This window comes from Bos indicus x Bos taurus, chromosome 25, assembly GCF_003369695.1.
Source record: "Bos indicus x Bos taurus breed Angus x Brahman F1 hybrid chromosome 25, Bos_hybrid_MaternalHap_v2.0, whole genome shotgun sequence".
Taxonomy (NCBI): Eukaryota; Metazoa; Chordata; class Mammalia; order Artiodactyla; family Bovidae; genus Bos; species Bos indicus x Bos taurus.
Genome location: NC_040100.1, coordinates 1,525,102 through 1,549,333, shown reverse-complemented (window position 1 = coordinate 1,549,333; position 24,232 = coordinate 1,525,102). Strand labels below are relative to the sequence as shown.

At 59.2% G+C, this 24,232-nt stretch overlaps 1 protein-coding gene across 3 annotated transcripts in view; it reads left to right on the top strand.

The window, feature by feature from the left end:
• MAD1L1 (mitotic arrest deficient 1 like 1) overlaps positions 1 to 24,232 on the top strand; it is a 245,331-nt gene that overhangs the window by 12,295 nt on the left and 208,804 nt on the right. For all 3 annotated transcript variants that reach the window (XM_027527258.1, XM_027527259.1, XM_027527257.1), the window contains 7 exons: positions 1,205 to 1,345; positions 2,784 to 2,963; positions 5,302 to 5,426; positions 5,892 to 5,973; positions 7,196 to 7,326; positions 7,654 to 7,768; positions 10,308 to 10,369. In XM_027527258.1, the coding sequence (XP_027383059.1) occupies positions 1,205 to 1,345; positions 2,784 to 2,963; positions 5,302 to 5,426; positions 5,892 to 5,973; positions 7,196 to 7,326; positions 7,654 to 7,768; positions 10,308 to 10,369 (836 nt within the window). The remainder of the gene's footprint in view (positions 1 to 1,204; positions 1,346 to 2,783; positions 2,964 to 5,301; positions 5,427 to 5,891; positions 5,974 to 7,195; positions 7,327 to 7,653; positions 7,769 to 10,307; positions 10,370 to 24,232) is intronic.

Below are 24,232 nucleotides of genomic sequence, written 5' to 3'. Positions count from 1 at the left end.
TGGGAAAGATGTCTTCTCTCCACCGGGATTTCACACTTGTGGCGTGACTGACATGTTGGGGGTAACTTTCTGTTTGCAGGACTTTCCTCTGCCTTGTGGGAAGTTTAGCAGCACCGTGGCCTCTCCCCCAGGTGCCGGGAGCAGACGCAGACTGCCGCCCCCCTTGGGGTGCCCAGCAGTGTCTCCAGATGGGCCACGTGTCCCTGGTTAGAGTGAGACACGTGCTTCTTGAACTGTAACGTGCATATGAACCTGGAGATACTTTAAAAGGAAGATTCTGATTTGGTATTGGCAGTGCGGCCTGAGATTCTGTGTTTCTGTTAGGTGCCCCGGAGATGCTGTGTTGCCAGTCTTAGAATGGGTGGGCTCCAGCCCACCTGAAGACAAGGCCCCGGCAACCGGTGCTCCTGTGGTGCTGTCGGCTGTGTCTCCTGAGGCCCTTCAGAGCTTCCATCCCCCCTTATTCTGTGAGAGGAGGACTTCTGATGGGCCCCAAACTGCCAGGCCCTGGCAGCCTCTCCCACTGAATCAAACGCTAAGTAGGAGTTGAGGCCATGGTGTTCTGCAGTTAGACTGAATAGCTCCAAGCAGCTGACCTTAAGGTGGGAGAGTACCTGGGTGGGCCTGACCCAGTCAGCTGAATGTTTTAAATCTGGGTCCAGAGATCAAACAGAAGTCAGAGAGGCAGGCAGGAAAAGGGTTCCCTGTGTGTGAGATTCTCGCTTGTTGGCTTTGGGGTGGAAAGGCCCTCGTGGCAGGGCGTGTGGACAGCCTCTGGGTCTGCCAGCCAACAGGAAGCAGGAGGGGGCTTCCGAGTCAGGGAGAGCACAGCTGCCGACTGAGCAGGCTGCAGCCTGTGGATCGTGTTCCCTGGGCGGGAGGCCGGCCGTGTGTGCCCAGCCGTCTGCTCCACGGAGCTGGTGGCCAGTTTATGGGCCCGAGCTGCTGCGTGGGTGGTAGTTTGTTAAACAGCACAGAAGACGGCACACGCTACCTGAGAACGCGCCTCCCTCTCCTGTCCCTTACCCCCTTCCTTGCTGCTCCCGGCTCCCACCTGGGGGCTGGTGCTCCCCCGTCCTCAGGGCTGAGTGAGGGCCTTGTGGGGAGCGGGGGCTCAGTGAGGAAGTGGCGAGTGAGCCCCTCGCCTCACTCGAGTGAGACAGCTGCTGAGGATCTGTCTTTCCTTTGCATGGGACCTGGTCAGTTGGAGGAGCGAGCAGAGCAGATCCGGTCTAAGTCTCACCTCATCCAGGTGGAGCGGGAGAAGATGCAGATGGAGCTGAGTCACAAGAGGGCTCGTGTGGAGCTGGAGCGGGCGGCCAGCACCAGCGCCAGGAACTACGAGGTGGGTTCAGGCGGGTGTGCTCTAGGCCTGGCCGGTTGTGGGAAGTAAGAGCCCCCCAGCCGGAGCCCAGGCACGCTGCTTTCCTGGCCCCCCGAGGCTGCGGGTTGGCTCTCGGGTGTGTCCTGGGTCCCCAGAGAAGGCAACACGAGGGGCTGGCTGCCGAGCCTGTGTGCCTGAGGAGGTGCTGGTGGGCGCTCTCCGCTGGATGCCTGGCTGCCCTCTCTACTAGAATTGGGATACAGGTCTGGCAGGAGTGCCAGGTGGCCTGAGGCTGGCAGGAGAGTCACCAGCTTGCATAGGAGCCTGAAGCCCAGCCCAGACCTGGCCGCCAGGTCTCGGGGCTGCCTTGTGGTGGCCTTGGCCTGCCCCACCCACACCCCCGTTACCCAGAGGAGATGCTAGGTTTTACTCAGTGCGTAAATTCCACACTTTCTTCGCTGTGATAACAGCACTTCGCCAGGGTTTTCAGTAAGTGCAAGCACGGGGCCAGCACCCACCCTCAGGGAAGCACGGGGCCAGAGGCTTTCTGGTCCAATGCTCTGCCTGAATCTTGGCGGCATTTCCAAGGTCTGGGGACCTGCCTGGACTGTCGGGGGTGCAGCCTGAGTAGCGGTGCCCGTCCTGCCCTGTGACGTGCTGATCGGGTCCTGAACAGCCACCGCCCCTGGCTCCTGCGTTGTGGCAGGTCCCCTGGCTTCAGGGTCTCCCCGTTGTCGTCTGGGTGGGAGCTTCTGCAGCTTAGCTTCCTGAGGGCAGAGGTCAGCAGAGCGTCGGGCTCCATGTAACCAGGACTTGGTCCCTTTGCCCCTGGGAGTCTGGCTCCCACTTTGTGGCCCCCTGCTTGGGCTAAGGGTAACCTCAGTGGCGACACGGGAACCTTTGGACCTCTGGGGATCATTAGAGTGAGGAGTCTGAGTTCTGTGTCTGCCTTTCAGGGCAAGCCACACGGCCTGGCGGGAGCCAGTGCAGGGTGGCTCTGAAGCTTTGTAGGAGCTGAGGCCCAGGGTCAAGTGTTCCTATCTGTGGGCTCCTGTCCATGCCACCTGTCGCTGCCTGGCCACCCGCTCTCTGGGGGCAGCTGGCTGATTGTGATGGCAGCCTGTGTGTAATCAGGAAGCTGCTGGGTTCCAAGCTCAGAGGCTTCTTCCCAGGGTGGAGTCTGAGGGAGATTTCTGTGCTCCATCCCCTCCCATGAGCAGTGGTCAGTGACGGATAGTGTGTGCCACATGCCCTGCCGGGGGGCCACTGAGAGACGTGCCTGTGTGCTGCGGGGCCGTGCGCTCACCTCAGAGGGGGTCCTGGCTCCAGCCCTGGGACGGCTGTGGACTTGACGACCGGCCTCTTGGTGGCTCTGCTCTGGGTCTCAGACCTGTCCTGAGGGTGGAGCTGGGGGCCTGCCTGCGCAGACTCCCCTCACCAGGCCCATCCTTCTTGGCAGCGCGAGGTGGACCGCAACCAGGAGCTCCTGACGCGCATTCGGCAGCTTCAGGAGCGGGAGGCGGAGGCGCAGGAGAAGATGAAGGAGCAGCTGGAGCGGCACAGGCTGTGCCAGCAGAGCCTGGACGCGGCCGGCAGGAAGCTGCGGGAGAAGGAGGACGGCCTGGCCGAGGCCGGGGAGGTGAGGAGCCGCGGCAGAGGCGCTGCTTCTCGGGAAGGGTGGACGCGGTCCCACCCTCGGCCTGTAGCTGCAGGCTAGTGTCCCTGGTTGATTCTGCTCCGCCTGCATTTTTTGCAGAGGTGTGATCATAGCAAAAATACTAATTTTCCATTTTGTGGTTCTCACTTAATAAGTTGAATGCTTTTTTAGTCTTTGTGATTATGATTTTTAGTGGTTGATTAATCCATTTTCAGTCACCTTCAAGGGTTCATTTTATGCACACACATCTTGGTGTGGACACACACAGGGCGCATATCCCCTTCTTGTTTCTATCGAATGATTGTATTTGGACAAGCCCCTAGGGATTTGTGGGGTAGTGTTACATGATCACCAGTTCTAGGACTCTGTGGCTTTTCCTACCAGTTGCCGTGCTCTGCTAGGAAACGTCGAGGACTCTGCTTTCACTGTAGCCTTCCCTGTTACGGATGGAAATACTTGTGGTTCCCCCCCTCCCCAGAAGATGTAAGTAGGTGCCTTTGGATTTCCATGTCTTTGATTATTAGCATCTGAGAATCTCTGTGGAGCCAGACATGGATGAACTGTAGTCCTGTCTCCACCAGCTGAAGGCTGGATGCATTTTAGAAACAGGGCCTGAGCGTTGCTGCTGGTGCAGGTGCGACTGCTGACCTTTCCTGTCCCTTCCGTGAGCTGCTCCAGGTCACAGGTGCCATGAGGAAACGGAGACGCTGCCGGGGGCGCCTGGGGGTCACTGGTGTTTTGTCTCCGTGTAGTTTTCTCTCCTTGATAGATCTCAGGAGTGGGCCCCAGCTTGTTTCTGCCTTGGCAGCTCTGGAGAGCCTGTTACGGTTGTCCCTGCATCTGTCCTCTGATGGGGATGCTGGCGGAGGGGAGCCGTGACGGCCTCGGACAAGCCCTCCCCCTGCCCCGGCGTGCGCCTGCCTGCCCCTGCCTGCGCCCCTTGCAGGCTGTTCCGGAGGTGGGGGCGGGGGTGTCCTGCACACGGCTTCATGAAGGGCCGAGGTTGCAGAGCAGACGGCGGTGGGCCCTGGCAGGGCAGAGGTGGTGGCGAGCTGGGACGGAGCCCTGCTGCTGCTGCTCTTACTTTTCACTCCCTTGGAGAAGCCCCCCCCCCCGCAACCCCCGGTCTGAATTCAGGGCTGTAAATCCACGCCCACCCCGCCGGCCAACTGTGTTTTCTTGTCATGGTGCCCTGGATTAGACGCTTATGCTCTGAGGTCATCTCTCTAATGGCTGGGCTTCCCCACAGCTTTGTCCTCCGTGGGGTGGGTGTCTGATTGCAGTACTCAGCACAGCGCCTGTCTATTTAATTCAGGAAAAGTTGTCAAGGGATATGTTTATCGTTACATAGTTTTAGTACGCTCATTCTTCTTTGAGGCCCAGACTGATTGTTGTAAAAAAGGGAACCGTGCAGGATGTTAAGAGGGCAGGCCCCAGCCCCCGGTCCTGCCGTCAGCCTCTCCGGGGCCTGTCGGCGGCCACGTGTGTGCACTCACACTGCCCTGGCTGGGCGGGCGAGGCCTGCTGCAGCCACCGTGCCTGCTCGGGGCCCCCGCAGACGTTGCTTGTGTGCTGGGTTCGCTGGTCCACCCTCTCGCCCTCAGCCTGTGGGTTGCTGTCTGGCCCTCAGGCTGACGGGGTGAGGCTCCCCTTGTTACCTTAGAGTGGCTGGCTGTCCTGTTGGAGGCGCAGCCTCCTGCCCCGGGACAGCCACAGCGGAGCCCCATCACCAGCAGGTTGTCTGGGGAGGCTGCGGTCCGCGCCCGTGTCCGCCCGGTGGGCTCGCCGTCCCGGGGCTGGGCTGTGGGCCCACCCACCCCTGCCTTCCTCAGTGACCGCGTCTGGCCTGGGCGTGCATCAGGCTCTGCGGTGCTCGGGCCGCTCCCGTTTGTCCTGAGGACAGCCTCCGCCCCCGTTCCTGCGTTCTTGGCGGGTGCCTGGCTGGTTCACAGGTAGCATCTTGTGCAGAGCTGGGATGGGGCAGCTGGAGAAGGAATCCAGGCTGAGAGGGAGAGCAGGTGTGGAGGGGGAGCCGTGCGTCGCTGCTGAGGACTGGGGCTGCGTGCATGCGGCCGGCGGGACCACGGAGGGGCTGTGGGGCCGCCCGGTGCGGTCGCACCCATCCTGGCCTGCAGTGTCCTCATGCCTGAGGCCGTCTGTCATCGCGGCTCGGCTCGAGGGGAGGTCATGGGCTCTGAAGGAGGAGCCGGCTGGATGGGGGCCGGCTCTCGGGAGAGCGTTGGCCCCTGAGTTTCCGTGAGGGGCTCCCCTCCGTGCCTGTGCCGGAGACAAGGGTGAGTGGCTTGCGTCTCGCTTTCAGACCATCACCACGTTGAAGGGGAGGCTCTCGGACCTGCAGTGGAGCATGATGAACCAGGAGATGCAGGTCAAACGCCTGGAGTCTGAGAAGCAGGAGCTGAAGGAGCAGCTGGACCTGCAGCACCAGTGAGTGGAGGGCGGGCAGGGCTGCCAACCTCCAGGCCAGGTGTCTTTCCCCCCTGTGCCAGGCGAGCCTGGAGGTGCGGTGGAGACGCGCTCTCCTGTAGCTGGCAGCCTCTGCCTTACCTGGCGCTGTCTGGGCGGTCTGGCCGCTTGGTGGGCCGTGGACGTGCAGTCCTGAGCGGGCCCTGGGCTTCAGCTGTGCCTGGGCCGGCAGCAGCTTCTGTTGTGAGAACTGTGGAGAGAAAGGAGAACTTTGGGAAGGGAGCTTGCAGGTGGTCAAGACTTAACCACCTGCCCTGAGATTCAGGCCACAGAGGCCCGGACCCTGGGGCCTCCTTGCAGTAGGGAGTGTGTGAATGTGTGCGTATTTGTGTGTGAGTGTGCGCGTGTCTCTGCTGGAGAGCTTTGAGAGTGAGGACAGTTGTTGGCTTCACCACCTGTTGTTGCACGTGTTCCTTCTCTCAATAGGAAATGGCAGGAAGCTAACCAGAAGGTTCAGGAGCTCCAGGCCAGCCAAGAAGTGCGAGCAGACCAGGAGCAGAGGATCAAGGTGAGCGGCCCGTGTCTGGTGGGCTTCACAGTGCTGGTTCAGCCCCCTGTGACCCATGGGGCATGCTCACTGGCGTCCGGGGAAGTTAGCCGCCTGTGTCTACCGCAGCTGTTCACGCTGCTGGTCATCTCCTTGTGCCCCAGGCCCCGTGCCAGGTGCTGGGGTGCGGCAGAAAGTAAGAGGTGAGTGCTGCTCCCAGGAAGCTCGCACTCTGCGTGAAGGTCAGAATCAAGCACATAGAGTAGAAAGTAAGCGTGCGGCACCTCAAGTACCGGGGCTGCTCTGAGGACCGAGCAGGACTGGGCCGGGAGCAGCCTGCCCAGGTGGCACGGCCTGCTCAGGCGGACTGAGCAGAGCTGACCCCTTAGTGTTGGCTGAGCAGCCGCCCGGTTTAGTCCTGGGCCCGTGTTCTTAACCTGCTCTGTGACCTGTTTTGGAGTTTCGCCAGCTCCCCATGCAGCCTGGGGACTCCATGTAGGGAAGGAAGGCCTTGTTGTGCAACGACTCAGTCGTTACGCTGCACCCGGGGACAGCGAGCAGAGTGTGTGGAACGGTGGTCATCTCCATCCCGGGGACAGTGAGCAGAGCGTGCGGAACGGTGGGTGTCTCCACCACGGGACAGCGAGCAGAGCGTGCGGAAGGGTGGCCATCTCCATCCCGGGGACAGCGAGCAGAGCGTGCGGAAGGGTGGGTCTCTCCACCACGAGACAGCGAGCAGAGCGTGCGGAAGGGTGGTCATCTCCACCCTGGGGACAGCGAGCAGAGCGTGCGGAAGGGTGGTCATCTCCACCCCGGGGACAGCAAGCAGAGCGTGCGGAAGGGTGGTCATCTCCACCCCAGGACAGTGAGCAGAGCGTGCGGAATGGTGGGTGTCTCCACCACGGGACAGCGAGCAGAGCGTGCGGAACGGTGGGTCTCTCCACCACGGGGACAGCAAGCAGAGCGTGCGGAAGGGTGGTCATCTCCACCCCGGGACAGCGAGCAGAGCGTGCGGAAGGGTGGGTCTCTCCACCACGGGGACAGCGAGCAGAGCCGTGTGGAAGGGTGGGTGTCTCCATGGAGGCTTTGCTGCGCGTCCTTGTGCCAAGTGTGTGCCAGGCTCCTGCCCCGTGGGCAGCACTGCACGTGACTCGCGGGGGCTGTGGCCCTGGAGGCTGTTGAGGCCTGGGAGCGCTTGGCGTCTGTGACTGTCTCCCTCCTCTCTGTCTCCCACCTCCATCAGGATTTGGAGCAAAAGCTGTCCCTGCAGGAGCAGGACGCTGCGATTGTGAAGAACATGAGGTCTGAGCTGGTGCGGCTGCCAACGATGGAGAGGGAGCTGCGGCAGCTGCGGGAAGAGAACGCCTGCCTGCGGTGAGGGGCCAGGGGTGTGTGCCTCTGTGTGTGTGTGTGTGTGTGTGTGTGTGTGTAGAACGCCTGCCTGCGGTGAGGGGCCGGGGGTGTGTTTGTGTGTGTGTGTGTGTGTGTGTGTGAACATCTGCCTGCGGTGAGGAGCTGGGGACATGTGTGTGGAGAACGCCTGCCTGCGGTGAGGGGCTGGGGATGTGTGCCTGTTTGTGCACACATGTACACGTACACACGTGTGCGCACACATGTGCATGCAGCCTTCTGGGTCAGGGCCTCTGCACTCGTCCCTGGGGTGTGTGGCTGTCTGAACGACTGTGCTTCTGGCTCTGCCAGGGAGACGCAGGACACCAACGGGCTGCTGCGGGAGGAGCTGGAGGGGCTGCAGCGCAGGCTGGGGCGGCAGGAGAAGATGCAGGAGACGCTGGTGGACCTCGAGCTGGAGAAGGAGGTGAGCCATCTGGTCTCTGTGGGGTCCTTCACTTGCCAAGGGGACCCCACGTCCCAGCTGATCCACTAGAATGGCGGCTGTTGGGCTAATACGGTGGGTCGAATGGTGGCCCCTGCAGTCAGCCCTGTCCTGACCCCAGAACTATGGAAAAAGGGGACCCCTAAGGGTGCTGAGCACTAGCCTGTGGTAGGAGGTGCCCCTGGGGTTCCTGCTGGTGCGCACAGGTCCTGGTGGGTGCAGGAGTGCGTGGAGGAGGCCAGAGCTGTGTGTAGTGACGAGGACTTGCTGTGCTGCTCTTGGTGGCATTGAAGATGGAGGGGCCGTGAGTCAGGGAACTTGGGGCTTTCCAGTGGTAGAGTGTCCTGTGGAGCGTAGTCCCCTGGCCTCTAAATCCAGCCCAGGGATGTCCTCGCTGGGCTGCTCACCTGCGGGGCTCAGGACAGCAGACGTGTGTCCTCAGCTACCGGGTGCGTGGTTGTTGGTGTCAGCAGCCCTTGGAGCACTTAACCAGCTGCTGAGTGGGAGAGAGCAGAGGACTCTCTGGTGCCTGGGACAGACGTTGTTCCCCACAGAAGAAGCAGACTCCTGTGCTGAGATTCCTCTCCCCGGCTCTGCTGCTGGGACTCACTGTGGGCATTCTGTGGGACCTTGTGGAGATGGCCATGCACGTTGGTGCCAAAGCACCCAAGTTCTCCTGGGCAGACCAGTGCGAGGCCTCCAGGCGCAGGGTCTTCTGTCCTTCCACACTGAGTACCCGTGGTCACACTCAGTCACTTCCCTTTCTGGTTTGCCTGGTATAAGATATGGCACCAGTTCTCATGACTTCAGTCTGGTCAGCCTACCTCCAGCAGTTCCCACCAGCTGGGGCATCCTGGGGCCAGAGCACACGTTCTCTCAGACGCTTGATCATGTGGACACTCAGCCTGAAGCAGCGGTTCTGGAGACAAGCAGTTTTACTTTGCACATAGGTTGTTTGAGAGTTGGTTGAGCTTCTTTGGGGGGAATCACACTGCCTGGTTTCAGACCCTTCTGCGTGTGCTCGCTGGCTGGTGACCCTGGTAGATTACTTTACTTCTCTGTCCACCTGTGTAATGAGGAGTAAGTGTCTCCCTGTAGGGTTGTGAGGATTGAATAAGTTCACGCAAAGTGCTTGAACAGTGGTAAGTGTTGACTGAGCGTCAGCTGTAGTCATAGGATTATTAGCCAGGCTCGTACCCAGGACATGAGAGGGCTCAGGACATGCTCCAGCGGCCGCGTGAGTGCATGGAGCAGCACTGTGCTCGGCCTGGGGGGAGCTCGGAAGAGGCAGGTGGCCTGGAAAGGGGGCGAGACTCTGACATGTGGGTGAGCGTGCTGCAGCTGTGAGAATACTGGGCATGAGACCCCGCGTTCAGGCCGAGTTGGGGCGTGTCCTCCTGTTCATCCCAGCAGCCATGGCCCCAGCCATGAAGAATTGCTGCTTTTGAACTATGCTATTGGAGAAGACTCTTGAAAGTCCCTTGGACTACAAGGAGATCCAACCAGTCCATCCTAAAGGAAATCAACCTTGAATATTCATTGGAAGGACTGATGCTGAAGCTGAAACTCCAATACTTTGGCCACCTGATGCGAAGAACTGACTCATTAGAAAAGACCCTGATGCTGGGAAAGATTGAAGGCAGGAAGAGAAGGGGACGACAGAGGATGAGATGGTTGGATGGCGTCACTGACGTGATGGACATGAGTTTGAGCACGCTCCAGGAGTTGGTGATGGGAAGCCTGGTGTGCTGCAGTCTGTGGGGTTGCAAAGAGTCAGACACAACTGAGCAACTGAACTGATGGCCCAGCCTGCTCTGTGTGTGTGTTTTGGGAGTGGGATTGGGGCTGAGCATCCTGAGGAGCTCCGGGAAGACGGAGGAGGCGGTGGGGGCCGGGGTCTGCAGTGCCCGGGGCCTGCTTCCTGGGGCACAGGCTGTTACTGCAGGACCGTCTGTGAGGCTCTCTCAGCCCCCAGCCCACAGTCCTAGCCTGCTGGGAGCCTCCCCAGTTACGGCCGGTGTGAGTGAGGTGGGCACAGGCTATTACTGCAGGGCCGTCTGTGAGGCTCCCTCGGCCCCCAGCCCACAGTCCTGGCCTGCTGGGAGCCTCCCCAGTTACGGCCGGTGTGAGTGAGGTGGGCACAGGCTGTTACTGCAGGGCCGTCTGTGAGGCTCTCGGCCCCCAGCCCACAGTCCTGGCTGTTACTGCAGGGCCGTCTGTGAGGCGCTCTCGGCCCCCAGCCCACAGTCCTGCTGGGTGAGGTGCTAAACACTCAGTGTGGCTTCAGCAGTTGGGAAGCAGCCTGGGAGCATGTTGCGTTTTGGAGATGAGGGCAGGCGGTTGTGGAGGACCGGGGCCGTGATGTCACAGTGACTGTCCGTTTCCTGTGACGCTGTCCTCTCTGGGTCGAGTGTATGTGGTGGGAGGGGGTGACATGCTGTGAGGGGACAGCAGGCCCGTGCCTCCCTGGGTGGAGACGCTGGCACAGAGCTCTGAGGGGTCTCCCTCTCTGTCTTTTCAGAGGCTCTTGACAAAGCTGCAGAGCTGGGAGAGGCTGGACCAGACCACCGGCTTGAGCATCAGGTAGGCAGAGGGTGCCAGGGCCACAGTCGCCGCCTTCTCCTCACGGGTGGCACCCTTGGTGAGCGAGCCTGCGCCCCAGGTTCCTCTGGCAGTGGCCCTGCCTGCGGCTGCGGAGGCTCAAAGGGATGGAGCTGGGCAACTCTCCCTGCCAAGGACGCTCTCAAGGGCCAGCAGGTACTGCCCCAGTAGTGCTGAGCTTCCTTAAAGGGCTGTTTTTGTTTATACTGAGGAAGTAGCTATTTTGTTGAGGGGAAGTAATTTCTTTTAGGTGGCTCTAACAGTTGAAACACACTGAGTCTTTAGGGGTGGAACAGGGAAGCAGTAACGGCGGGTAGTTTGCGATCAGGCCTCTGCAGCAGCCTTAGTGAGTCTGTCGAGCTGACCCCACAGGTGAGCGGCGGGCATCTTCCACCCCCCTGCTGCCTGGCCTCCTGGGGTCCTCGCCCCTTCTGGGGTTGCTCTGCCGCTGGCCTTCAGCCTCTGGGCCCCTTCTCGGCCCACACAGACCGCCTCCGCCTGGGTGCAGGGCTGGGAGGCTGGCAGTTTAGGCTCAGTCCTCGGCTCCCGGGCCCTGCGGGGGTGAAGGAGCCTTCTGTCTGTCTGCTTGTGTGAGCTGAGACGGCTGCTTCTCTGTGCCTCTCCTGTTGCTCTTGGAAACTGCGCCAAGACTGCGAGGGGCTGTCCTGTAGTTACACCCTTTGACTGCTGCCCCGAGACCTGCCAGTTCCCCCGCGCTGTGGGCTCCAGGCGCTTGTCACTTGAAAATGCCCCGTTGTCTTCTCTCTGCCTTGCTGAGTCTCAGAGGACAGGCCAGGCTGCTGTTCCCGCCTGACCTCCACCTGCAGAGCTAGGCTCACATGGGCTGGCCCAGTGGGGCCTCTTGCCTGCGATTTCTCCTGCTGTCTGGGCTCACGAGCTTCCCGCCCGCTCCCAGGGAGGCTCTTGTCAGGAGGAAGCTCGTGGCTGCTCTCTTGTGCCCTCTTGTGCCTGTGATAACAGCCGCTGGGGTGTGTGAGCACCTGACCCTGTTAAACTGTGTCTGCCCATCTGTCTGAGCCCACTTGTCGTGGGGTCTCTTACGCCTTAGTTTCCACATGTATAAATTGAAGAGTTTTCTGGAATGTGGGCTTCTCACCACAGGGTCATGCTCTTGAGAATCTGACAAAACTTGTTATCTCTCCACAAAAGCACTGATTCGCGAGTGGGTGTGTGTAAACGTGAGATTCTGCAGGCTGGTTCAGGGACCCACGTCTCCCAAGCACGGTCAGCTAGCTCTGGTGGACGGTAGCCGCTGGAGTCTGGCATTTGTGCTGGTAGCAGCAGTTTGAGGGCCTGGGAGGCGTTTTGGGTCTTCAGGTCAAAGCGTGGCTACAGTGTTGCTCCTCTGGGGCCTGTCGCCACCCCAGGCTCCGGCTGCTGTCCGGTCTCCTTGGGCTTCTGAGAGCTTCCGCCACTAGGCAGGGCCCCTCGGTGGGCCTGGCTCCCTGCGGCCTTGGGGCCTGCTGCCTGCAGCTCCTGCCGGCCCACGCTGCTTTAGCTTGTCTCTGCAAGGCGCTCTCAGCCCTGGAGTCCGAGCTTCTGGTGCTTCAGACCGAGTGTCCTCCACGTGGACTCTGCTCTGGATGGGCTGTGGCTTCTCTCAGGTTCTCAGCGGGCTCTGTGGCCTCGCAGAGGTTAGGAACTGCGAAGGGTCCACCCAGCATGACATTGGCCACCCTTTTCCTGTTTGGAGATTTGTTAAATCCCGAGGACCCAGAGATAACGGCTGGGAGGAGTAGTGTGGGCTGGTGGGCCAACCAGTGCAAATCTTTTGGGAAGCCTGTCTAGCCGAGTGTCCGTATCCGCCAGACAAGCTTGTCCACTCTTGGCCGTGTGTGACTCTTGTCTCCAGCACACGGGTCATGTGAGTCGGAGCCAGGTTGGCCTCAGGACTTGGAGGGTGTGAGGGGATGCCGTGCGTGGGGGAGGTGGGGCCTGTGTGCTTGGGCGTGCCGGGGTGAGCAGGCGGCGCCTCTGGTGTCCGGGTGTCCTTGTCCCAGGGCCCTGTGGGTTGGACGGAGGGAGTGAAGGTGGTGAAGGTCTGTGAGGCACTGAGCATCTTTCCTCAGGAGTGCGGTCTGGCTGGTGATTTGAAGGTGCTGAACAGGGACGTGCTGTGAAGTGTCTGTGATGTACTCGGGCACATTTAACAAGCTGTGTTTATGGGGTCCATGCACTGGGAGCTGAGATGTGGCTGAGAGAGCGTAAACTGGCAGCAGGTAAGCCAGTGCACACAGACACCGTCTCACTCAGCGCTGTGGAGATGACTCACAGGATCAGCGCAATCCCACTCAGCCCCAGGAGGCTCTTCTGGGAGAAACTGACAAACTGACTCTAAAATTTCTATAGAAATGGAAAGGGCCTGGAACGGCTGTCAGGCTTTGGGAGAAGAGTGTGTCAGAGGGCTGCCAGAGGCTGACTGCAAGCTCCCTGTGAGCAGCGTTAATCAGGAAGGGTGGTCATGGTGTGGAGGAGATCAATGGGCAGAATAGAATGCTCAGGAATAGTCTAAATGCTCAGAGTCAATTGATTTCTGTCAAAGATGACAAGATAATCCAGTGGGAGAGAGTCTTTGAGCAGATGGTGCTGGCCAACAGGGAGTCTGCACAGACATGGGCACCTCATACTGGCCACTGAATAGTTCAGCGGGGCATGGACTTACGGGTAAAAACACAGTCCTGGAAGCGTGGGTTTGGTAAAGAGTTCTTAGGACACAAAGAGCAAGACATACATGGAAAAAAATTGATAAGTTAGACTTAATCAAAATAAAAAACTGTTGCTTTCAAAAAACACTGTTAAGAAAAAAATAAGGCAAAACGTAGAGTGTGAGAAAATGTTTGCAATGTGTGTGTCTGACTGAGGACTTTTATCCAAAATGCAGAGTAAAATGCTTTCAAATTGATAAGATAAGCAGGTTAAAAAAGTGGGTGAAAGGCTTTGGACAGATAACTTTGAGAAGATGTATGGTGAATGAAGACGTGAAAGCTACTTGATGTCGTCAGCACACAGCAAAGCTCAGGTCCCAGTGAAAGCCCGCTCCCCGCCCGGGCACGGTGTGGTGCAGTGGGCACTGGCCTGGCCTGGAGTCAGCAGTGGATGCGGTGCTGTGTAAAGCCTCCACTCTGGAAACAAGCTCTCTTTTTGAGTTTGTCTAAGGCCCATGGGCAGCTGGGGCTGGCCCAGGCTCTTTCAGTGTATCTGGGTCTTGGGGACTTGGAGCAAGTGCTGCAGGGGTGTTGCTCTGCAAGCCAGTGGAGGGCTGCAGAGGGTCAGGTTCAGTTCAGTTCAGTCGCTCAGTCGTGTCCGACTCTTGGTGACCCCACGAATCACAGTACGCCAGGCCTCCCTGTCCATCACCAACTCCTGGAGTTCACTCAGACTCAAGTCCATTGAGTCAGTGATGCCATCCAGCCATCTCATCCTCTGTCATCCCCCTCTCCTCCTGCCCCAATCCCTCTCAGCATCAGAGTCTTTTCCAATGAGCCAACTCTTCGCATGAGGTGGCCAAAGTACTGGAGCTTCAGCTTTAGCATCATTCCTTCCAAAGAAATCCCAGAGCTGATCTCCTTCAGAATGCACTGGTTGGATCTCCTTGCAGTCCAAGGGACTCTCAAGAGTCTTCTCCAACACCACAGTTCAAAAGCATCAATTCTTCGGCGCTCAGCCTTCTTCACAGTCCAACTCTCACATCCATACATGACCACACGAAAAACCATAGCCTTGACTAGACGAACCTTTGTTGGCAAAGTAATGTCTCTGCTTTTCAATATGCTATCTAGGTTGGTCACACCTTTCCTTCCAAGGAGTAAGCGCCTTTTAATTTGATGGCTGCACTCACCATCTGCAGTGATTTTGGAGCCCAAAAAAATAAAGTCTGACACTGTTTCCACTGTTTCCCCATCTGTTTGCCATTAAGTGATGGCATCAGATGCCATGATCTTAGTTTTCTGAATGTTGAACTTTAAGCCAACTTTTTCACTCTCCTCTTTCACTTTCATCAAGAGGCTTTTGAGTTCCTTTTCACTTTCTGCCATAAGGGTGGTGTCATCTGCATATCTAAGGTTATTGATATTTCTCCCGGCAATCTTGATTCCAGCTTGTGCTTCTTCCAGCCCAGCATTTCTCATGACATACTCTGCATATAAGTTAAATAAGCAGGGTGACAATATACAGCCTTGACGTACTCCTTTTCCTATTTGGAACCAGTCTGTTGTTCCATGTCCAGTTCTAACTGTTGCTTCCTGACCTGCATATAGGTTTCTCAAAAGGCAGGTCGGGTGGTCTGGTGTTCCCATTTCTTTCACAGTTTTCCACAGTTTATTGTGATCCACACAGTCAAAGGCTTTGGCATAGTCAATAAAGCAGAAATAGATGTTTTTCTGGAACTCTCTTGCCTTTTCCCTGATCCAGCGGATGTTGGCAATTTGATCTCTGGTTCCTCTGCCTTTTCTAAAACCAGCTTGAACATCTGGAAATTCACGGTTCACATATTGCTGAAGCCTGTTTTGGAGAATTTTGAGCATTACTTTAGTAGCGTGTGAGATGAGTGCAATTGTGCGGTAGTTTGAACATTCTTTGGCATTGCCTTTCTTTGGGATTGGAATGAAACTGACCTTTTCCAGTCCTGTGGCCACTGCTGAGTTTTCCAAATTTGCTGGCGTATTGAGTGCAGCACTTTCACAGCATCATCTTTCAGAATTTGAAAGAGCTCAACTGGAATTCCATCACCTCCACTAGCTTTGTTTGTAGTGATGCTTTCTAAGGCCCATTTGACTTCATATTCCAGGATGTCTGGCTCTAGGTCAGTGATCACACCATTGTGATTATCTTGGTCACGAAGATCTTTTTTGTACAGTTCTTCTGTGTATTCTTGCCACCTCTTCTTAATATCTTCTGCTTCAGTTAGGTCCATACCATTTCTGTCCTTTATGGAGCCCATCTTTGCATGAAATGTTCCCTTGGTATCTCTAATTTTCTTGAAGAGATCTCTAGTCTTTCCCATTCTGTTGTTTTCCTCTATTTCTTTGCATTGGTCGCTGAGGAAGGGTTTCTTATCTCTTCTTGCTATGCCTTGGAACTCTGCATTCAGATGCTTATATCTTTCCTTTTCTCCTTTGCTTTTCGCTTCTCTTCTTTTCACAGCTATTTGTAAGGCCTCTCCAGATAGCCATTTTGCTTTTTTGCATTTCTTTTCCATGGGGATGGTCTTGATCCCTGTCTCCTGTACAAAGTCATGAACCTCCGTCCATAGTTCATCAGGCACTCTATCTATCAGATCTAGTCCCTTAAATCTATTTCTCACTTCCACTGTATAATCGTAAGGAATTTGATTTAGGTCATACCTGAATGGTCCAGTGGTTTTCCCTACTTTCTCCAATTTAAGTGAATTGGCAATAAGGAGTTCATGATCTGAGCCACAGTCAGCTCCCGGTCTTGTTTTTGCTGACTGTATAGAGGTTCTCCATCTTTGGCTGCAAAGAACATAATCAATCTGATTTCGGTGTTGCCCATCTGGTGATGTCCATGTGTAGAGTCTTTTCTTGTGTTGTTGGAAGAGGGTATTTGCTATGATCAGTGCGTTCTCTTGGCAAAACTCTATTAGCCTTTGCCCTGCTTCATTCTGTACTCCAAGGCCAAATTTGCCTGTTACTCCAGGTGTGTTTTGACTTCCTACTTTTGCATTCAGTCGCCTATAATGAAAAGGACATCTTTTTTGGGTGTTAGTTCTAAAGGTCTTGGAGGTCTTCATAGAACCGCTCAACTTCAGCTTCTTCGTGTAAACCCCGGAGGAGGCGGGTGGATGTGGTCTTCACCCTCCGCGGCCCTCCAGGCCTGCCCTGTGTGACTGTCGGGCGCCAGCACGTGGTGCCCTAGTTGTGCCCAGGGCTGCCGTTCTCGGAGCAGGATTAAGAGCTGCCCCCAGGGCAGGGCTGCTCGGTGATAGGGCTCTCACCCTCGTCCGTCTTTCTGGTCAAAAGCTGGTAAATTCCTATGCGATTTTCTAGAAATGCTGTGTGTACGTGTGAGCTTTTTTTTCTTCCAGTTTTATTTTGATATCAACAGACAGCACTGTACAGGTTTAAGGCGTGTGGCATAATGGTTGGGCTTATCCATCTCATGAAGTGATTACCATGATGAGTTTAGTGGGTGCAGAATTTAAAAAATAGGAAAGAAAAGTTTTCTTTGTCACATAAGCTCTTGATGTATTTCCTGCCCCCCTCCAAGAGGTGCCCACTCTGTGCCGTCGCCCTGCAGGCTTGCTTTGTTCAGTTAACTTCTGACAGTGCTCATGCCCTGACGCAGCCTGGCCTCTTGCGTTGTCAGGGTCCCGCGGTATCCGTGGTGTGGGTGGCTCTGATCGACTCGGTTCCCCTGCTGATGGCCATCAGGGCGTCTCCAGTGGGGTGATTTTCCCAGCAATAAGCAGTGTTTTTTGGTTGGATGAATTCTTAGCAGTAGTTTTTTACCCTAAAAGATACTTGTGTTTGACCGAATTGCCCTCCAAGCGTGTACCTGACCTTTCTGTCCCAGCGTGAGCGCATCGTCGGTCACTCGAGGCAGTGTGTGTTCAAAGGCTCTAACAGGGATGGAGAGTGCAGTCACAGCGGAGGGGGAGGAGGAGTGCAGCGGCCGGGCTTTCAGAAGCATCTCAGCAGCTCCTCTTGCGGGGGATGCTCACCGAACAGGCACGGAATGCCTGTTGAGCCCCTCTGCCGCCAAACCTCTCATTTCATACAGGAAACAGCTTGCTTGTGGCCAGGGAGCCGCTGTGCGACGGCTTGTCTCCACCCTTTTGTGCCTGAGTCTGGCCCGGTTTCAGGCAGGCTGGAGGGCGCGGTACCTGCCAGTGTGAGCACAGGTGTGACGGAGTGCGCGGCGCGGGGGCTGCTGGCACCAGCGACACAGAAGGGTGGGCGGGCTCGTTGGCTCTGAAGCCTGGCAGCTGCGGCCCTGGAACTGCTGACCCATCATCTGGAGCGAAGCTGGGAGCTGACAAGTGCTGATCTGGACGTTTCCCAGAAGCATTTGTAGGCTGGCCAGGTGACAAGGCCTGGGTACCGTTCCCCTGATGTGTGAGGCCAATTAGGAGGACGGCACGGGGCGTGCATAATCTCCTCCTAAGAACGGATCCTACTGAGCAGCTTGGACACTGTTATTACCCTGGTGACTGTGTTCCCAATTTCTAATTACCTGGGTGCTGGGCTGATCAATACAGGAAGTGCTGTGGGCGCCTGGGGAGGTGGCTAGGCTGTCGGCCGTCTCGGTTGTTTTAATTGGTCTTGGTGTGGCTTTCTTTAGAAGTTGGAGACAAGATGGAAGGAGAAAGCTTAGGCCTTTTGGGTGCTTGTGAGCTGGGCCCCTTCTGGTCCGGCAAGCTGATGCCTCCTTAGTCTCTGTCGAGTTCCTATTTATTCTTGGTTCATTCATTCTCTCACGCGTTCCCAGCTGTTCTCAGGAATCCTAGGTCTGCAGGGGGGCGTTGAACCACGTTTGATTCACTCTCAGGCCTGTGCGTCTGTGAGGTGTTAGCTCCCAGGCCCCTGCAGCCCCAGCTGTGGGCTTCCTCCCCCAGGAGTGCAGGCAGAGGCCGGGGGCTTCACCTGCCTGCGGAGGCCGACAGCAGCTGTTCCCGGGGGTTTACTCACCGTGGGTGCCGAGTTCTCAGCCTCTCTCAGCCTTGGAAGTTGTGTCTTCTGTTCTGGTCGTCCTCAGGCTTCAGACTTGTGACCCAGGAGCCTCTGCCTTTAGAGCCTCCGTGCCCAGGCCCGAGGCACGTTTCATGAACGTTTGGTGATGAGTGATGGCATCGCGACAGCCTTGTTTGGCAGTTCTGTGGCTCGCTGTGACTTGGGTGGGGCGCCCTTTGGCGCTTGGCTGCCAGGCAGAGTCCTGGCGCTGTGCGCAGTGTGCCCGGAGGGCACCAGGGGACAAGTATAGCAGGGGGCGTCCTGACCGCGCTCGCTGTCTCAGCTGCAGCCCTTGGGGGCCTCCCGCTCCCTGCTGAGGCCTTCACCTGTGAGTTGGCAGCGTCGAGGCCCGGCCTCTGCCTCTGGACTTGTGCAGCAGGTGTGGACAGACCCTGACAGGTTCGCTCAGCCCCAGCGGGAAAAGAAACTGCTTTGTTCCCGAGGGGTCTGGGCTGGCCAGGAAGCTCTGATGGAGACCCAGCTGGGCACGGCCCTGTCTCCCCAGCTCTGGGCTTTGCAGCGCTGCAGGGAACATGGTGGAGGAGCGTGCTCCAGAAGCATCTTCCTGGGGGGGCATCCCCGTGTGTGCTCCCCCCAGCTGAGCAGCAGCCTGTGCTTGGGCAAGCAAGCGGACCTGTGCTTCTCTGCCTCTCACTTGGCTCTTGAAGCACTCTGGGGCTTTTCTCCCATCTTTGTAGATACTCACTTGGCTCTTGAAGCACTCTGGGGCTTTTCTCCCATCTGTGTAGATACGGCTCTTCTACTTTTGTGCCTCCTTTTAAATTCATGTGAGGCGACACTCTGAAGCCAGGCAGTGAAAGGGTTTAGACCAGGTCAGGCTGTGCTGGATTCCCAGGGGCTTGCTCTGGGGGGATGCGGAGGCAGCTGTGCTGTCCCAGGGGCTCGGACCTGGCAGAGGCTTGCTGAGAGCCAGTCACGCCCTTGGGCCTCCAGGGGCTGTGGGAGGACCCAGGCCTCTCCCTGGTGGGTGCCAGGGTCCCTGGGCAGAGTGGGGGTGTCCTGAGAGGACAGAACGTGAGGAGGGCCCGGGGGCTGCACACTCCCTGTGGGCCATCCCCGAGGGCCTGCACCCTTAGAAAGCCACCGCGGCCTTCACAAGGCCAGTGTCTCGGGGCGGGGCGGGGCCGGGGAGCATCTGGGACAGGAGAGGAGTTTCAGTCAGCGTGTGCACCTGGGCTTTCCCCCGAGACCCTTGGCTGTCACCTCTGAGGCTGTGAGGAGAGGCCTGTGCAGTCGTCCAGGGCCTCCTGGGGGTCAGCTGCAGGCAGCCGCGTGCCCCGTCGACCTTTCCCACAGCCGCTGCAGTTTGTGTCAGAAGCTAGATCTCTCCTCCCATGCAGGTCCGCCTCAGTTCCCTGAGTCCAGGATCAGTCAGTGCCCCAGCCTTCTCCGCCTGGAGCCCTGTGCCCCCTTCCCATGGGCGGCTGGCCGCCTCGGGACCTGGCTCGGATTCTCCAAGACCGGCTGGAGGCCAGGGATGGGCTTGAGGAGTGACCTGACCTTTGTCAATGGTGGGGGATCCAGTTGGCGGCTCTTGGGCCTCTGGAGCAGGCAGGCTTTGAGGCAGGGCCCTTGCCCCTGAGTTGCATGCAGAGAACCGGTTCACGACCGTAGAAGGGAAGTGAAATGATCATTTAAACAAGAGGGCGCTGAGCCCAGGGCTGCTGGGTGGCTGTTGATGGACCTGTGCTCTGGCTTTCCTCCAGCGCTGCTTCCTCCTCTGCTGTCCTGCAGGCTCCCGAGCCCCCTGCCGTCAGGAGCTCTGCTCTCGGTTGAGCTGAGGCTGCGCACCCGGAGCTCTGACACGCCGCCTGGGCCCCCCTGCTGACTGTGTGCCAGCCTCAGCAGCACGCAGGCTCTGGTGCCGCCTTGGGTGAGCTGTCTGAGGGCACATGTCCCTTGGCAGATAGGTGTGTCCTGAGGATGAGAAGGGAGGCGAAGCGACAGGAAGTGTCCCGGGTGTGGGTGGCAGTGGACCCAGCGCGGGTGCTGCTGGGGAGTCAGGGCTGGAGGCGGGGAGCACCCTCTGGAGGTGGAGTCGATACCCTGAGTCTCCCGGTGGCAGGACCACAAGGTCCTTCCCTGGCCTGTCTTGGGTGTGCCCGGGGTGGTGGGTGGTGGTTGTCCTGAGTGGGCGGCCCTCCCTGGGGACCCTCGGCCCCGGGCAGGGCTCTGGTCCTGGCTCCTTCTGCCCTGTGTCTCGTGGGGGTTGCTGCTGTGGAGGCTGTGTCTCCAGAGGCCTCTAGAGCTCTCTGTCCCCTTCAGTGGGGGACCTCTGCCCTAAGGTGCTTGGTGTCCCTGGGCCTGTCAGGGACACCCTGTGTCGGCCCCTTCCTGGCCCGGGCTGGCCCTTGGGCTGCCCATCTGTCCTCATCCCTCCGTCCCAGGGAGCTGGGGGGTGCGCCGGCATGGGGGGCAGTGGGCAGCCCCCTGGGTGCTGCTGGCTGTGCTGTGATGGCCACGCCTGGAGCGGGCACGTGGAGGCTTGCTCTTCACGGTGCTGTGAGCGGGCATCTGAGAAGGAGTGGCTGTGCCTTCCTTCCCCTCTTGGCCCCTGAGATGGTCAGCAGTGAAGCAGATCCAGGCAGGACGTTGGGCAGCCCCTCGGCTTGGGGGGCCGCGAGGGAGACCTGGCTCCTCACCCCAGCTTGTGGGGCCACTGAGGGCTGGCGTCTGCAGACTGGCACAGTGTCCTCAGGGGAGCTGGGCTCTCGCCCCGGGACTGTGCCTGGGCTCCTGCTCTAGGGTTTGGCAGGAGGTGGCCGCCGAGCGCAGGTGGCAGGGTGTGTGTCTCGGGTACCATTCCTGGCCTGGGGCTGGGGGCTGTGGCCCGCGGTTTGTGTCCAGCACTCCAGACTCTCCGTGAGCGTTTGCCCCACTGACGACCACGCGCTTCAGACCTCAGCACTGTGGCGGGCCTTTGGAAGGTGTTTCCATATCGTGCTCTTGGGGATGCCGAGTGTTTGGGGTGCAGGGTGGCCAGCTCCTGGCCTTGGCCTTGGGGTCTGAGAGCAGGCTGTCACTCAGGCAGTGATGGGGCTTGGCTGGAGGGCGGGCTTGGCCGTCAGACGGTGGCGCGCTCAGCTGGTGAGGGGTGGTTCTGAGGAGGGAGCAGCAGGGCCGCACTGCCTTGGCACAGAGCCCAGTGCCCCCGGGGCTTGGGGAGAGAGGGCACAGATGTGCCTGGCAGGCTTCCTTCCTGTTCTGTCTTCACCCTGACTCGGGAGCGGAAGATGCCAGAGAGACTTGGGAGACACCACCCCTTCCTCGCTGGCGCCTGTGGGGAGCTGCGTGGAGCGCATGCCACCCTCCTGCGGGGTGTCTTCCCTCTCCAGCCCGACAGAGAACTCAGGTCGGCTTCATGAGCGCGCAGCGGTGTTCCTGTGTGCGGACCTGTCAGTAGAGGCTGCGATCGGCAGGAGGGAGGGTGGGATGCGTCCGAGTGACGCCTGGGTCCCGTCACCAGCTCCAGGTGGCTGCTTGGCTGGCCTGGAGCCCCTGGCAGTGCCTGGGAGGTCTCCATGACTCGGTGTGTGGCTCACGCTGACACTGAGGCTGCAGGGGTCCTCACGGGCACCCTAGCTGCTGTGTGCTGACCCCTGCCTCACGGCGGCCGTGACTGTGGGTGTTGGGGCCTCTGTGTGTCCTGAGTGCAGCGCAGGCCAGTGCGCCCACCGCACGGAGGCCACTGGGGAGAGAGGGGCCTGGGCCAGGGCGCTGGGCTGAGCTGAGTCGGGCAGGGCCGGCTTTCAGACGGTCCTCTCACGAGGCTTCATCCAAGGCGCGTGTGGGAGGGACTCCAGTGGAGGAAGCAGGCTGCTGGCGGTCTAGGGTTGTTCCGGACACGAGAACTGATCTTAAGCCTGGAAAACACCCCACAGAAAATGAGAACACCCAGCGTGCGCTTGCCTGAAGCTGGCCTAGAGGGTTGTTTGGGAGGGGCTGGGGGGGCCTGCTAGGGACCTGGGACGGCGTGTGTCCCTGGTGGGCCGGCGTCCTGTTGGGGGCGTTCAGATCGAGTTCTGAGGGGAAACGTGCCCTGCGGAGGGGTGAGCGGAAACGGGGCTGGGGCGGAGGGCCGAACGAACCCGAACAGCAGGACCTGGGGGCTGGGGGGTCGCCACTGCCAGGTGGGCCCTGGACGAGTTTGGAGGTTTCTCCGATAAAGCTTGTTGGAAGCTGCCGTCAGCTTCTTTCCTTCACCCTGCCCTTCCTCCCAGCCCCTGCGGCTTGAGGGGCAGAGCTTGACCCATCCCCATGTCCCTGACCTACCTGTGGCCTCCCCAGGGGTGCGGGGAGAGTGTGGTCCGGTCCCCTCTGCCCGTCAGTGAGTGGAGCCCCCTGCACACACGTGAGAGCTCTGAGCCCACGCGGGTCCTGCGTGCAGCCTTCGGGACCAGGCTGGGCTGAGGGGAGTGCAGGGTGGGTGCCGTGGGGGTCTCTGAAAACTCCCCTTTCCTGCAAGGCTCCGAGGAGCTGGAGCTGAACGAAGGAAACCCCGAAACAGCACCCCCGCTCCACCCGCTTTGTCCTCAGCAACCTGGGGCAGGTGTCCAGCTGACCCGAGGGGCAAGCAGAGCCCTGGGCGCTCAGGCCCTGACGGGGCGGCAGCGTCTGGGGGCCAGTGCCTCCTGCTCCACCTCAGGGCGCCGCTGGCAGCTGCTGCCTGAGGTGCTTCGTTTGGTTGAGAACCTGAGGCTTCCTGTGGGGAGGGGAGGGGCCCGAGCCACGGCTCCCGAGAGGCAGCGGGTGGGCTCAGTCTGAGCAAGGCCTGCCCAGCCTCCCTTCCTCCTCCTCCACCCGGGGCTGTTGCTGCAGGAGCGGGCTTGTGAGCAGCCTCAGGTCTATTAGAGCTGATACGGGGACGCCCCCGGCCTGCTCCGGGAAGTTGTGCTTGCAGCTGCGTACCAGCCGGAGACTGGGGGCGCTCAGGAGTCGCTCGTCCCAGGCAGTTCTAGGGTGGGTGCGTGGGGTGGCAGGGATCGCATCCTGAAGGGGTTTGGGTCACGCCGTGGAGTTTGGGCTTCCTCCTGCCGTTGACAGGTGGGTCTCTCTCCTCCCTCCTGTCACGAGAGGCCTGGGTCCTTGGCTGGGCCCCGCCTGGCAGAGATCTCGGCCGCTGTCTGAGGCATTGCAGGTTCCCGAGCCCCGCAGCGCCAGGAGGGTGGGGGCGCTCCCAGTGGGTGAGGCTGTCCCGTAGGGTTTGCTGGGACCTCTGCCCCTAAGCAGAGGATTGTGTTAGTCTTGTGGTGGACAGTTGAGGGGAGGCTCTCCTGCCGGGAGGTCTTGGAACTCATGAAGGTGTCTCCTGGTCAAGGCCAGTTTCTCTCCATCTGTCCTTCTGGTTTCCCTTTGGGTCGATGCCCGTCCTCCTGGCCCGTCCATCATCTGTTGAGAGAACGGTGACTTTGGGGAGAGGCACGCACGTGTTCCTTCCTCACACTCTGTAAGTTGTGCACCTGCTGTTTGCTGGACGTCGTGGATCTGAGTCACACTCTGTAGCTTTGTGCTCACGGGACAGACAGAGGCTTGTACCGGCGACACTGGAGGGGAGCCTGTGGACCCGGCGAGCTGAAGCTGGGTCTGTGTAGAGGACGCAGAGACAGCAGCATTTTCAGGGAGCGTTCAGCCGAGCTGGAGACGAGCCTCAGCTGTGGCTTTGCTGCACTTGAACGATACTGGTGGGTGGGAGGTCAGACGCTTTCTCTGGTCTGGAAGTTGGAGGCTGACTGGAGGCCCCGAAGCTTGTCTGTTTGAGGGTAGTCTCTGCTCTGAAGGGGTCTTTAGAGCGGGGCCTCACCCGTGCTGCCAGCGGCTCATCCGAGGAGAGCTGCTGGGGGCTGTTCACTCCCGTGCACGCGGGTCCGGCTCGCCCGGCGCCCGGCGCCGTGGACGAGGCGGCTGCCGACCCTCCGCTCGGCAGAGGAGGGGCCGGACGACAGGAGGGCTCGCTGGCCGGGTCGTGCAGCGTCTGCGGCGCCTTTGTGGGGCCGCTTGGCTGGGCCTGGTCTGGTGGGGGTGCTCTGCTCTGCGTGACCTCGACCCATCTGGCTGGCCACATGGTGCCTGCAGCTGGAGCCTGTGCCTTTGTGAGCCTGTCCGCCTGCTGCTGGAG